The sequence below is a fragment of the Fusarium solani genome (genome assembly GCF_023522795.1).
Source record: "Fusarium solani strain SB1 chromosome Unknown bctg00000002, whole genome shotgun sequence".
In the NCBI taxonomy this organism is placed as follows: Eukaryota; Fungi; Ascomycota; class Sordariomycetes; order Hypocreales; family Nectriaceae; genus Fusarium; species Fusarium solani.
In genome coordinates this window covers 1,298,019-1,310,958 of record NW_027072155.1, presented here as the reverse complement: position 1 = coordinate 1,310,958, position 12,940 = coordinate 1,298,019, and the positions used below count along the sequence as shown (strand labels likewise).

The 12,940-nt window shown below is 53.2% G+C and overlaps 4 protein-coding genes across 4 annotated transcripts; 2 read left to right on the top strand and 2 right to left on the bottom strand.

Annotated features, from left to right (window-relative positions):
- Positions 1–678: 678 nt before the first annotated feature.
- On the bottom strand, positions 679–1,422 carry MRS44_004374 (uncharacterized protein; the record flags this gene model as incomplete). Its single annotated transcript, XM_065622177.1, has 4 exons — positions 679–707; positions 762–1,083; positions 1,138–1,274; positions 1,314–1,422. The coding sequence occupies 4 exons, from the start codon at positions 1,420–1,422 to the stop codon at positions 679–681; spliced, it is 597 nt and encodes a 198-aa protein (XP_065478249.1).
- Positions 1,423–2,498: 1,076 nt separating this feature from the next.
- MRS44_004373 (uncharacterized protein) lies at positions 2,499–4,146 on the bottom strand (the record flags this gene model as incomplete). Its single annotated transcript, XM_046273654.1, has 2 exons — positions 2,499–2,809; positions 2,862–4,146. 2 exons carry the CDS (start codon positions 4,144–4,146, stop codon positions 2,499–2,501), a joined length of 1,596 nt encoding a protein of 531 aa, XP_046136503.1.
- Positions 4,147–5,519: 1,373 nt separating this feature from the next.
- Positions 5,520–7,218, top strand: MRS44_004372 (uncharacterized protein; the record flags this gene model as incomplete). The annotated part of the gene is made up of 2 exons (XM_046270690.2): positions 5,520–6,025; positions 6,075–7,218. 2 exons carry the CDS (start codon positions 5,520–5,522, stop codon positions 7,216–7,218), a joined length of 1,650 nt encoding a protein of 549 aa, XP_046136504.2.
- A 1,410-nt stretch (positions 7,219–8,628) lies between these two features.
- MRS44_004371 (uncharacterized protein) lies at positions 8,629–11,800 on the top strand (the record flags this gene model as incomplete). Its single annotated transcript, XM_046268935.2, has 5 exons — positions 8,629–8,951; positions 9,055–9,344; positions 9,399–9,682; positions 9,737–11,203; positions 11,261–11,800. The coding sequence occupies 5 exons, from the start codon at positions 8,629–8,631 to the stop codon at positions 11,798–11,800; spliced, it is 2,904 nt and encodes a 967-aa protein (XP_046136505.1).
- Between the last annotated feature and the right edge of the window lie 1,140 nt (positions 11,801–12,940).

Genomic DNA, 12,940 nt, shown 5'->3' with positions numbered 1-12,940 from the left:
ATGCTTTGCTTTTTTTCACCTGGATATGAACGCGACCTTGGCTGCATTGCATGATGGCTGGATTGCGCATATAAGGACATAGAATTCTCCCATCTCCCTCATTCGGGGTGTCTTGGGGTGTAAACGTTGAAATGTATAAAACGAAATTAATGAATCCTTCTACGCTTTTTATCTTTTTTACGTAAACTCTCTTGTGTCTGAGACGTTGGATAAGCTCTGTTAATCTGTTTAAAAGGCAAGGTTACAAGACAACCCAACAACGCCCCCCTGAGTGAAACAGACAATTGAGCCGCCGCGAAGCTCCTAGAAGTCTTTTGGAGCGTGGTACAAGTTGAAAGCGACGAGAACAAGATATAAAAAGAGACCGGACCAGAGGTTGCTTTTCCATCCCAATGCGCATTGGAAAGCAGAAGAAGAGAAATGGGGGGGTTCAGAGGGCATATAACATGTACGAGAAGAAGAAAACGATCTCTCTCTCTTGTCCTGTTCCCTCACAGCCCCTTTTTTTTCACTTCAAGGAGTTTCAGTTCCCATGGCGTGCTGCTTGAGGGTATCGAGGGGGGCGTCTCGGTGGTTGGCGTGCGGGTTTCGCTTGCGGAGCTTTCGAGGGTGTCGGGTGGGAGAATCGGAGGAAGACGAGGATGAGGATGAGGAGAAGGGCCAGATTAGACGAAGGCGTCACCAGGCATTGCGGTCCCAGTTGGGGTCTGATATCTGATCAGTATTCATGATTACACTGCGACATTGAACCGCTAACTCACCCTGAACAAAAGCAGCCAGGACCTTGCTCCCCGTCTGCAGCAGCGGATGACCGACGACGATCTTGAGGAACTTTTCCAGACCGGCGCGGCGACCCTCGATGACGTCGTCGCTGAAGCGGTTGGTGAACACCTTTCCGGGGAGAGGCGGGATGGTGACGCGGGCGCTCTCGCGCTCGAGGATGTCGCGGAAGTACTCAAAGTCGGAGTAGCGGCGGCGGACGCTGCTCTGGCGCAGCTTGAAGGCGGGGATGTTTGTGCGGCAGAGGATCTCGTAGTCGGTGTACATGTGGCGGCCCATGCCGTGGGTTCTCGGGTTTCGGACCTGACGTCGTTAGCTACGGAGCTGAGGTACTTGGGAAGAATGTGGCAAGGGTACCTCAATCTCGAGAAAGTTCTCGGGAGGACCATAGATCTCGTCAAAGCTCTGCTGGCGCGTATCGGGCATGGACTGCAGGATTGGCCGGTGGAACTGAGAGCCGGGCGAGACGGGCTCGCGGCCGGCGGTATCTTGTTCTGAAGCCAGGGTTGCGGTTTACGGCGCGGAAGCCGTACGGACGGGAGATGCGAGGCTGAAGGGGACGAGGAAAACGAGAGGCGCGCGCGCGCAAAGAGGTGGTGATGCTATCAGAACGTGGTGGATGTTGTAGGTAGGTTGTCGCATGTCGTCTTCAAGGCTGGGTGGGGGTAGTGAGCGACTCAGGCGGGGTATTGGTCCGTTCTCCGGCGTGAGGAACCTTGGCTACGGGTTGACGATTCCTTAGGTAACAGTCTTCTCAGCACGGGCTATCTCGGATTGCTCCGTTTTCAGCTGACGAGGGTGTCACAGCGTCTCATTTGTGAGGATGCTGATGATTCATCGTCATAGAACCGGTGTATGCACGTAACGGGCTTGCAGATACAGTAACCGGCTTGTTGGGTTTGAGAATGAGAAAGAATTACTATGCATGACTTGGATTGACCTTCGGTAGTGGCGCTCGCCTTTGCGCTGCATTTATACGATCAAGGTTAAGACAAAACATGGGCCAAGGAACCATCCATAGACATCACTCGGGAGATACAGCTAGGGCAATCCTCTACTGCGCGATATCGATCAGTTCAGGTAGGATAATTCATTGTTACATTAACTTGCTGCAAGGCACAATTATAGTATGGGCCCTATTTGACGAAGCAACCTGACCTCTCTTATTCTGCAAGAAGCAGAGAAGCCAGCAACGGGCAGGTTTGTCTCGAGATGCTCTCCGAGGACCATCAGCCGGCCTGCTATTGTCGTCTAGATACAGGTCAACTCAGCCTGTTATACAGGCCACGGGTACTTGGCCATAGCATGCCGTCTGCTCTCAAGACTGCTATCCAAATCAAGTCCCTCGTCGTAGCAGAGTATGGAAGGAAGCCCGAGCGTGTTTGGGATCGATCGAGTGGATGGCCATATTCCAGGCTCGCTACCTCTTGATGTGACCACTATCCTCCACGTCGCTGCTCGCAGACGAAATGCACGCAGAGGAACTGAGCTGAAACAATGACGCATGAGCCCCTGAAATCAATAACACCAGACGCCAGATGTGCCTCACCTTGGGCCTGTTCCTACAACGCCAAACTCTTGATCCGTATTTTCATACAGGATCCGTGTTGGAAGCGGACCTTATTTTGTCCCCTCCCGTAATCAGGTAGCTGTCGGCATGTTGTCGACAACTCCTCTGCTCTCATTCGCCAATGTAGACGCCTCTCCGTATCAAAGCCTTACTTCTTGTCGGCAAACTTCTGGTGAATAGCACGGATCTGCTCCTCCACATTGACGTTGTGCATGTGGCCAAGCTGCGCCTGACTCTTGGCATCCATGGCTCCATCGTAACTGTGAATTGCCGCCTTCTTTCTTCGCGCACGCTCATCTTCCGAAATGGACTGGCCAGTAACCGGGTCGAAAACGTCTTCGCGCTGGCTGGCCAGACGCTTGAGGTTGTTGGCGACATCGACGTGAGACATGTTGGATGACGCGTATCGCGAGTCGGCCTTGGCCTTTTGCTCTTTCCAGCTGGGGTCGAGGAGTTCGACTAGAGAATGGTTAGTGACTGTTCCATCTAAATAGGGTCAAGGGGGACGTACTTCGCATATGAGCTTCGAGCTCGCTCATCGGGATATGCTGCTTGCAGTTGGGGCACAGAGCCATCTGAGTTCCCTGTCTGTTTGCTGCCTTTTGCGCCGCACGTGGCACATAGTTCTCCTTGATCTTCATAGGAGCACCACCACGAGCCTCGGCATGAGCCTGCTGCTTGCGGGCTTGCTGCTCTGCACGCTCCTGGATCCGGCGTTCCTCTTCCTCCTCTTGAGCGGATCGTTGCGGTTGTTGCGGACCGGGGGCATAGGGCTGTGGGGGAGGAGGCATATGGACGGGTTGGTAGGGTTGCTGTTGGGGGTGAGAAGGTAGAGGATACGACGGGGCGGGCTGGGCTGGGTGGGCGTTGTAGCTCGTCTCTTCGTCGGGCATGGCTTCTTCGATTCGGAGGTTGGAGCTGATGGAAGCTTTGTTTCGATCCTCGAGGGAGGCATACTGAAGCTCTGAAAGGTTGGTCGGAGGCGGTAGGTTGGCCTGATCATCCGCGTCATTGAAGGTGATGGTCTCGACGACGACGAAGTCACCCCAGTCGATCTGCGCAAACTCGGCCTTTTGCTTCTCTTCCTCCTCTTCCTTCTTCTGACGCTCAGCCTCCTGGTACTTGGCATACTCGGCTCGCTGTTTGGCGCGATTCAACACATGGAACCTCTCCTGGATGTTGGCCTCGAGTTCCTTGGTGCGCTCCTCCTGGGCCTTTCCTCCTTCGCCACTCAGACCGCTTGCGCGTAGCAGTGTAGTATACTGGTCGATAATGTGTTGGAAGAAGTTGTGAAAGGTGTGGTTGGGAATCAGGAACTGAAACTGAGGGTTTCCAGCTTCGCGCTGAGCCAGCTGAGTCATGAATTGGCGACCATTCTTGGCGACAAACAGAGCAGTAAGTCGGATAACGTCCAAATCCTTCTGGTTGATACGGGGCATTCGCGCAGAGAACTGAAAGTCGGCAGGCTTGGGAGGGCCCTGGGGCTTAGGAGGCGGAGGCGCGGCCTCGCCAACGCGGCCAGCAGCGATCGCTGTACCGCGCCCACTCTTGACCTCATCAAGTCGCCATTCATAAAACGGGTGGTAGGCGTCGGAGGGGTTGAGGAAGCTGAACTTGGGATTCGAGCGCTCCTTGTCGCGGATGCGATCTTCGAAGACGGCGCCGTTGCGCGCGACGTAGCCGGCAGTCTTTTCGAGGACGTTGCGGATCTCGCGGGGAGGCAGGACGACGCCCGCGGGGGGTTTGATCTCGTCGAGGACGGCAGCGGCGTCGCCGTTTGTCGTTACAGCGGCCATTGTTGGGGAGGGACGCGCTGAAGAAAAAGAGGCTGATGGGGAGCTATCAGCCAGAAGGCGTCTTGGGAAATTTCGAGGTGTTCTGGCGACGCGAAGCTTGGACCGGGGAAATATTGTTCCGGGGTTCGCTGTTATTTCTGCTTGGGGCAGGAGCTGCCTATCAACCACGAGGTTGTCGGTCGGCCTTGACTCGAGATTGTAATGTTCCTCTGATTTCATTCGCATACCTACCTCTTTAAATAATTCACGTCTTCCAATTGATATCATCGTTTTCGCTTCAATGCTCTTTCTATCTCCTCACGTCCCAGAGCGCCCAAGCCAGAAACGCTAGCGGTCTCCTCATGCTCCGACTATCAATACAAAATTCCCTATTAAACAGCAGTACTCACTAGCGCCAACAGCCGACTTAACATGCTATACTCCAAGCTGAGATCCGTGAGGATGTGTCACAATGATGTCGTCAATCTTTAACCTGTCTCTATTTCCTACATAGACGAGTTGTCTTGTCTCGTTCAACACAGTCAAGGTGGAACAAACGAGTCTACCATCAACAGTGGAGACCATCGAGGAGAAACCCTCGTCGATTTGCTCGATAGTGGAATTACACAGGACATGGGCATTGTCGCGCAACAGCTCGCCGCAAGATTCACCTTTACTGCTTCATTGGTCGACCATCTCTGGGGAGCCATTGGTCACACCGCCGGGACACATGGAATCTCTTCGCACGGCCTCCGGCCGCGTTAGCTTCTTGCCCATCCGTTATCATTCTGCTGGAGACTCTGCCATCCCGCCGGCGATTCTACTAGCGAACCGAGATCTCCGGCAGCTAACTTTAGTGAGTTGACCAACCTATCGGGCATCTGTGAGATAGCAAGCTTGGCCTTGGGTTCCTGAACGAAGAAGACGGGATGGTGGTCTAGGGCTTACAGTACTTACGATGAAGCCTGGTCAGTCAGCCACAGTGCCTTGTGCAACCCCAACTCAAACCTGCACAAGAACTGAACTTGATCTTCAAGAGACGTATCGCACCCTGGACACTCAGCAAAGATTGCCAAGTACATACCCCGCACAAACCGGCTTACCAAAATGGCCGATATGACGTTTTGTCGGCTGCTCGCGGAGTCAACGCCGTTTTCCCCGATCACGCACCCCAGCCTTACGGCCTTCCAAAAACATCCATCTTTTCACACACCATCCATTCAAAAAGGGGCCAAGATATTCGACAGTACCTATTGACCAACCACTCATGTTCACTCTATTCCTTGGACGACCAAACAACGCACGGTTGGAGTGGACTCTCGGGGTAAAGCTTCTCCGCTGAAGGAGCCAATGATTAAATCCCTCCCGTTCCCTTCCTCATCCATGAAATTATTATGAATTCGACCCGAAGCAGTGTTCAGCCCGATACTCTATCCGTGGGAATGGCGTCGTCGGCATGGAGAGCCTCAGCTCTGGAAGCTGTCTCCAGCTATCTGTTTGACGAACACTCCAGCCGTTCAGAAGACGCTAGCATCTTGTTGGTGCTGATGTCATTCTTCTCACCCTACGACAAAATCCCCTTGGATCTTCTTGTCCGTGGCTCAACCAATCGCAGGCGTTGGACAGCCGACGGCAAGATCGAGACTGTGGACGCCATCCCGGTCGGATTGGTTCCGGAACTGGCTGAGTTGCTTTCGGACGCTTCAAGATTGAGCAACATCTTTGAAGAACTCTGTCGGGTTTCAGCTATCTTGAAGTATTCCGATGACGCCTACCACTTGAACGAAGACATGTCGGCTCGCATCCATGAAAGCCTTGATCCCAAAGGTCTTTCATTTTGGCGACAGCAAGCCCTGATCGTGGCATATAGAGCGATCCCCTGGAAGTATATTGAGTTTCCGTAAGTCTGTAACCTTGACAAGCCTCGACCAACTACTGACCCAACTCAGTGACCCTACCGTCAAGCTATTCCTACCGCATTTGCAACATGTGACGGAAGCTTATCAAGATTGCTTTGACGATCTTCCAACAGTTACAAGAACTGACTTCATGCTCACCCTCATTGAGGCTTCTCGATTTCCCGGCATGGCATGGAAGTACTTTGCTGTTGGTCAAGCAGAATTGGCTGCGGGACGCCTCAAGAACACGCATCTTCGCCTTTGCATCGGACAGTCCAAGGCACTCCTAGGTCGAATTAGCGGAAACATGAACGAAGCTGTGAACAGCCTCCAGGACCTTGCATCAGACGACCCAGCAACCGCCATGAATCAGCGAACACGCTCAGAAATTTGCGTGACAGTCCTTCAGCGATGCTTGAACTACATTCAAGTAGCAGATCTTGACACCGCCCGAGGGTTGTTGGAAGACTGGAGCCCTCTTGGAGAGAACCCATCCCCATTGGAAGAAGTTATATGCTTCCGAAAACATGCGCTACTTGGAAGAATCATGAGGTATCAAGGCGAGTTCAATGACTCGCTGGAGCAGCTCGAGATAGCACACAAGACCACACAGGAACAGAGTGACATCATCCTGGAAGAGGATCTTCGCGACCTTACTTGCGATCTGGCTGACACACTGCGAGAGCTTGACAGGCCTGTTGCTGGTGAAGAACTCCTCCGCGCGGAAATAGTGCGACGCACTGAAAGACCCGACCCTCTGCCTGGAAAGTCCCTTCTGGAATTGGCCCTGGCAGAGTCGCTTTTTGCCCAAGGGCGCTACGAAGAACCAGAGCAGATCTGCCTTGACGTCCAGACCAGGACCAGCCTTCTCAAATATGAGAGACTTCGACTGTACGTCATCCTGGCAAAACTGCGCCACATGAACTCTGAGATGGAATCTGCGTTATCTTGTTGGAGTGAAGCGATGCAAGCGTTGCAAAAGTTCCCTCTTGTGAATGGAAGAGTGAATCGGATTATCTCAACGTCGATGGCAGACGTTCTCGATGCTCAAGGTCACGACTGGTTATCACAAGAGTCACCCAGACGAGCGTCCCTAAGTGAGCTGGCCAAGCCACAAGGCGTTCCGTACTGGATTGCAGGCTTCCGGCACTGGGCAGAATATCTGCAGTCGAGGGGGGCGCGGGGTGACTTGTAGCCTATCGAGACACGCGATCTTGGACAGCTGTTGATCAGAGATGCCAAGTGAGACATGAATCTACATACATGGGAAGTGGAGTTGATATACCCGAGACGGAGTTATCATTGACGACTCAGCTCAGAGGGCGTTTATGCTTGTTATAGACTGTTTCCAATATTAAACTTGTGGTAACACAAACGGGTCAAACGTCACCGAGGATAGTCTTCGTCACTATGCTCGTCTAAGGAGAGGAGGACACTCGTGTGGCCCAAGAACACGCGTTTTTGGGCATAGGCGAAAAAAGGGGCTCTTGTGCAGTCTCGCCCTCCATGGATGTTTAGCCGCATCGCGCTTGTTTGGAGCTGATGCCACAGTCAAGACGAACCCCTGCTGTGGCTGCAGTAATGAGCCACAACACGAGAGTGGCGCAAAATGTGAATCGCTAGTTCTGGAAGCTCTGGGAGCTTTGGGCTGAGGCTTAGATAGGAATGGTAATTGACACCTTTGAGCTTAGCTCTTGCTGAGCTTCATTGCCTAGGTACCTACCTAGTTATTATTATTATTATTATTCTTCACGTCAATGATAGCAACACCTTTGTAGGCATGAGCTGAGGTCGGCTGAGTGTTAGCTGTGCCTCGCTAGTGCCAAAGGACGCTTTTTATAGGGCGAATGTTCCCCTTCCATGTGCAGCTCCGTTTCCAGACTAGCGCTACGGGGATTCCAGGGGATTTTCGTGGCCGGGGTCAGGGGTTGATTCGCTGTGCGTGTCCATGTACCTCCCCTCCCCCCACTGGGCGCGAGGTACTAGTGGAGGGTGGAGGCTACTCGAGCTGACGGGAACGACAGCGAGCCGAAAAGGCCACTGTAGCTACAATTTTTGTGAGAGAGAGCAGAGCAGAGAGCCTGGGCAGGAAGGAGCAGGAGCCCAGTGACACGCGCCTGCTGCTGCTGCAAGCTTCCTTCCAGTCAATCCCCCATCCCATCACCAGTTTCAGCCCACCCGCATGTGCTAAGTTAATCATCGACCATCCCCTGAAGCTTCGTGTCCTCCTCGACTTCTTTTCTTCCTTCCCTTTCCCCTTCTTCAACCTCGCATCACCCAACGACGTCCAGGCCTATTGTGCATCGCCTGCTGTCCATTCTATTACCCCGGGCAGCTTGCGATTGAACTTTTGGGTCTTTTTCTTTTTTCTTATTCTTCTTTTTTATCTTATCCTCCGGCCCATTCGATGAGGTGTCTTTAAGTCATCTCCTCCCCCGGCCGGTTTTCCCTTCTCGCTCTCGTTTCCACGACCAATCTTTTCTTTTTTACATCCAAAACCATCCGACACCATTGTCCCCGATTCGAGTGTCTGCGCTTCAGGCACAGCTTCTAGAAGCCTTCCGCGATCGAGTCGATTCGAACTGAACATCGATACTTGACCGCCATGGCTCGTTCCCGGGGCAAGAGTCCCAGGCCGCCGGTCAAGGCTGAACAGCCTGTCGTCGAGAAACAACAACCTGCTCCGGTACCGCAGCCGCAGCAGCAGCAGCAGCAGCAGCCTGCTGCCGTGGCTAGTAAGCCCAAGAAGAACAGCAACGGCAAGGCCAAGAAGTCGACCTCGTACAAGTCTGATGGCGTTGAGGACAACGATGTCTTCCTCCTCCCCGTCTCCGACTACTGGATTGTCCTCGGCCTCATGGTCGTGGCCACCATTGTCCGTGTCTACAGGATCTACCAGCCCACTAGTGTTGTCTTTGATGAGGTCCAGTGAGTCTTTCTCGCTCCTGGGAGCTTTGGTTGAGCTTCATCCCGAGCTCCAGCCATCCCCTGTCCAGACCAGTCCACTAATCGTTTCGTTTCACAACCACAGCTTCGGCGGCTTTGCTACCAAGTACATCAAGGGCAAGTTCTTCATGGACGTCCACCCTCCCCTGGCCAAGATGCTCATCGCCCTCACCGGCTGGCTCGCTGGCTTCGACGGAAGCTTCGACTTCAAGGAGATTGGCAAGGACTACATTGAGCCCGGCGTGCCATATGTCGCCATGCGCATGTTCCCCGCCATCTGCGGTATTCTTCTGATTCCCTGCATGTTCCTGACTCTCAAGGCTGTTGGCTGCCGTACCATGACTGCTGCCATGGGCTCCGGTCTCATTATCTTTGGTTCGTGTTCCCGGAGATGCAAGGTTCACATTGACTTGAGCTAACTCTTCGCAGAGAACGGTCTTCTGACCCAGGCCCGTCTGATCCTCCTCGATTCGCCTCTTGTTGCTGCTACCGCTTTCACTGTTCTGTCCTTCACGTGCTTCACCAACCAGCACGAGCTTGGTCCTGATAAGGCCTTCCAACTCAGCTGGTGGTTCTGGCTCATCAACACTGGTCTTGGCCTGGGTATCACCGCCAGCATCAAGTGGGTTGGCTTGTTCACCATTGCTTGGGTTGGCGCCCTCACTCTGGTCCAGCTCTGGGTTCTGCTCGGTGACACCAAGAACGTGTCCATGGTATGGAAATTATTGCCCATGTTGGTTCTTGATCAGCCTGCTGACTTCTTCTAGCGTCTTTGGACCAAGCACTTCATGGCCCGCGTCTTTTCCCTGATCGTCGTCCCTCTGACCTTCTACATGGCCATGTTCGCCATTCACTTCGTTGCCCTCAAGAACCCTGGTGATGGTGATGGTTTCATGAGCTCCGAGTTCCAGGCTACCCTCAACAACAAGCGAATGAAGGATGTCCCCGCCGATGTCATCATGGGCAGCCGTGTCACCATTCGTCATGTCAACACCCAGGGTGGTTACCTTCACTCTCACCCTCTCATGTACCCCACCGGCAGCAAGCAGCAGCAGATCACTCTGTATCCTCACAAGGACGACAACAACATCTGGCTCCTGGAGAACCAGACTCAGCCCCTCGGCATCGATGGCCAGCCTATCAACGGTACCCATGCCTGGGACGCTCTTCCCGAGCCCCAGTACATCAAGGACGGAGCTGTTCTCCGACTCTACCACAGCCCTACCCACCGCCGCCTGCACTCCCACGATGTCCGTCCCCCGATCACCGAGGCCGACTGGCAGAACGAGGTCTCCGCTTATGGCTATGAGGGCTTCGATGGTGATGCCAACGATTTCTTCCGTGTCGAGATTGTCAAGAAGAAGACCAAGGGTGCTCTCGCCAAGACCCGCCTCCGAACTATTGAGACCAAGTTCCGCCTCGTTCACGTCATGACTGGCTGTGTTCTCTTCTCTCACAAGGTTAAGCTCCCCGATTGGGCTTCCGAGCAGCAGGAGGTGACTTGCGCTCGCGGCGGTACTCTCCCCAACAGCTTGTGGTACATCGAGAGCAACGCTCACCCCCAGCTGGAGGGCGATGTTGAGAAGGTCAACTACCGACGACCTGGCTTCTTTGGCAAGTTCTGGGAGCTTCACAAGGTCATGTGGAGGACCAACGCTGGCCTCACTGACTCCCATGCCTGGGACTCTCGCCCTGAGTCTTGGCCCATCCTTCGCCGAGGTATCAACTTCTGGGGACGCCAGCACACTCAGGTCTACCTCCTCGGAAACCCCATCATCTGGTGGTCTTCCAGCGTTGCCATTGCCATCTGGGTCGTCTTCAAGGGTATTGCCGTTCTCCGATGGCAGCGCAGCTGCAACGACTACGCTAGCTCCACCTTCAAGCGATTCGACTACGAGATTGGCACTTCGGTCCTCGGCTGGGCTCTGCATTACTTCCCCTTCTACCTCATGAAGCGTCAACTGTTCCTTCACCACTACTTCCCTGCTCTCTACTTTGCCATCATTGCCCTCTGCCAGGTCTTTGACTTCATCACTGCCCGCGTTCCCGGTATTGGTGTCCGTGAGAGCAACGCCATCAACCGCATCGCCACTGTTTCTTTCCTTGTCCTCTCTGCTGCTGTCTTCTCCCTGTACGCTCCTCTGGCCTATGGTAGTCCCTGGACCAAGGCTGAGTGCAAGCGCGTGAAGCTCTTCAAGACCTGGGACTTTGACTGCAACACCTTCTATGATAGCGTAAGTGTTTTGTGTCCAATCAATTCAGACAATAGTTGACTAACATGCGACTTTCAGTATGACAAGTACAGCCAGGTTCCCGCAGTCAGCTCCTCCGTGGTTCCCACCACGCAGGCTACTAAGAAGGTTGACCCCGTCAAGCAAGAGGCTCCTGTCGTTAACAAGCAGGAGGAGGCTGTCATCTCTGGAGCTCCTGAGCCCGCGGTTGAGCACCGTGTGGTTGCCAAGGAGGAGAAGATTGAATACCGTGACCAAGACGGCAACCTCCTTGACCCTGAGCAGGTCAAGGCTCTGGAGGGCAAGGTTGAGTTCAAGACCAAGTACGAAACCAAGATCAAAGTCGTTGATGAGAACGGCCAGGAGGTTCAAGAGCCCGAGGGTGGCTGGCCTGCTGACATTGACGCTGGTGTCGCCCCTCCTCACCCTGATGTTGAGGGTGTGAACAGCGAGACTCTCAAGGGCAAGGAGAAGGTCGAGGAGGCCGTGGCTGCTCCTGAGGATGTTGCTGCTAGCAAGGATGGTGAGAAGGAGGCCGAGGAGGCCAAGGCCAAGCCTGCCAGCGAGAACCAGGACGCCACCGTCAAGGATGAGCTGTAAGCTATCGGACAGATGAGTTCTCTTTGCGAGACCCTCGATTTCCATGTTTACGAAGCCTGGCTTGCAAACGGCCCTACCTACTCCTGGCTCAGCCTCTTCTACAAACCTTCCGCAAGCCTTGTAACATCATGTACTCATTATCACTTGACGACTTATGGAGAGGGTGGGGAAAATCCCTGGCGATCTTACACTACTAGAGAAGATGGGGGGATAATCAGTATCTGTCTGATTTTGGAGGAGAAAAGCCATAAAAAAATTACACCCATAAAAACGAGGGGAAGGATGAGGAGGCTATACAGGACCGGGACGTCGGGCTACGGCGTATTCTCATTTGTTGACATGTCTCTGAGGGCAAATCGTGGCACGCGTACAATGTTTGCGACACAAATTCCATCATCTAATATACATTTTTATGTCATTCATGTTGTCAAGGTTGTGTGATACTTGTTGGAGTAACCTGAATTTCTTCGTAAAGGAATATACTAACGTTAAGCAAACTGTATATTGATAAGTTGCTCCGTCCAAGTGAAGCCCAATATAGATATCAGAACAGAGATCGTATGGCAAGCAAGCGTATGCAGTTGGTATCATGTGTATTACTACTACAACTAGTGGCAGCGTCAAATAGCATAGTTGACGGCCTTGCGTGATGATCTAATAAATGTAGGCAAGCAAACCCTGTGCATGTGTGCTCTCTCTCTCTTGCACGTGGCAAATCCAATCCAATCATGACGCTCTGGACCAAAAGCAGAGGACAAGTAAAGTATGTCGTCCCAAGAAACCCAACCCATTTCCCGACCCAGTTTGCGCCTCCCGAAACGAACGATGCGCATCTCTCTCTGTCTTCTCTGTCTCTCCCCGTAAAACGCCAGAAGTTGTAGACCCGCGAGGACTCCCATAACGATCGATCGGTCCCTTCATCCAAGTCCCCCGGCAGTAAGTCAGTTCCCATAACCTATTCATCCAATGTATGTTGAAATATCCCATCCCATCCTTCGTCTTCTGAGCTGCTGTGTCCGTGTCGAGACAGCTGATGGAGCATCATAGCGCCCAGCATGCGCAATCCAAACTCATTCCCGCAAACCAAGCAATGCATGCAATCCTGTAACCCAAAGTGTTATACAAAAATAATACACAAGG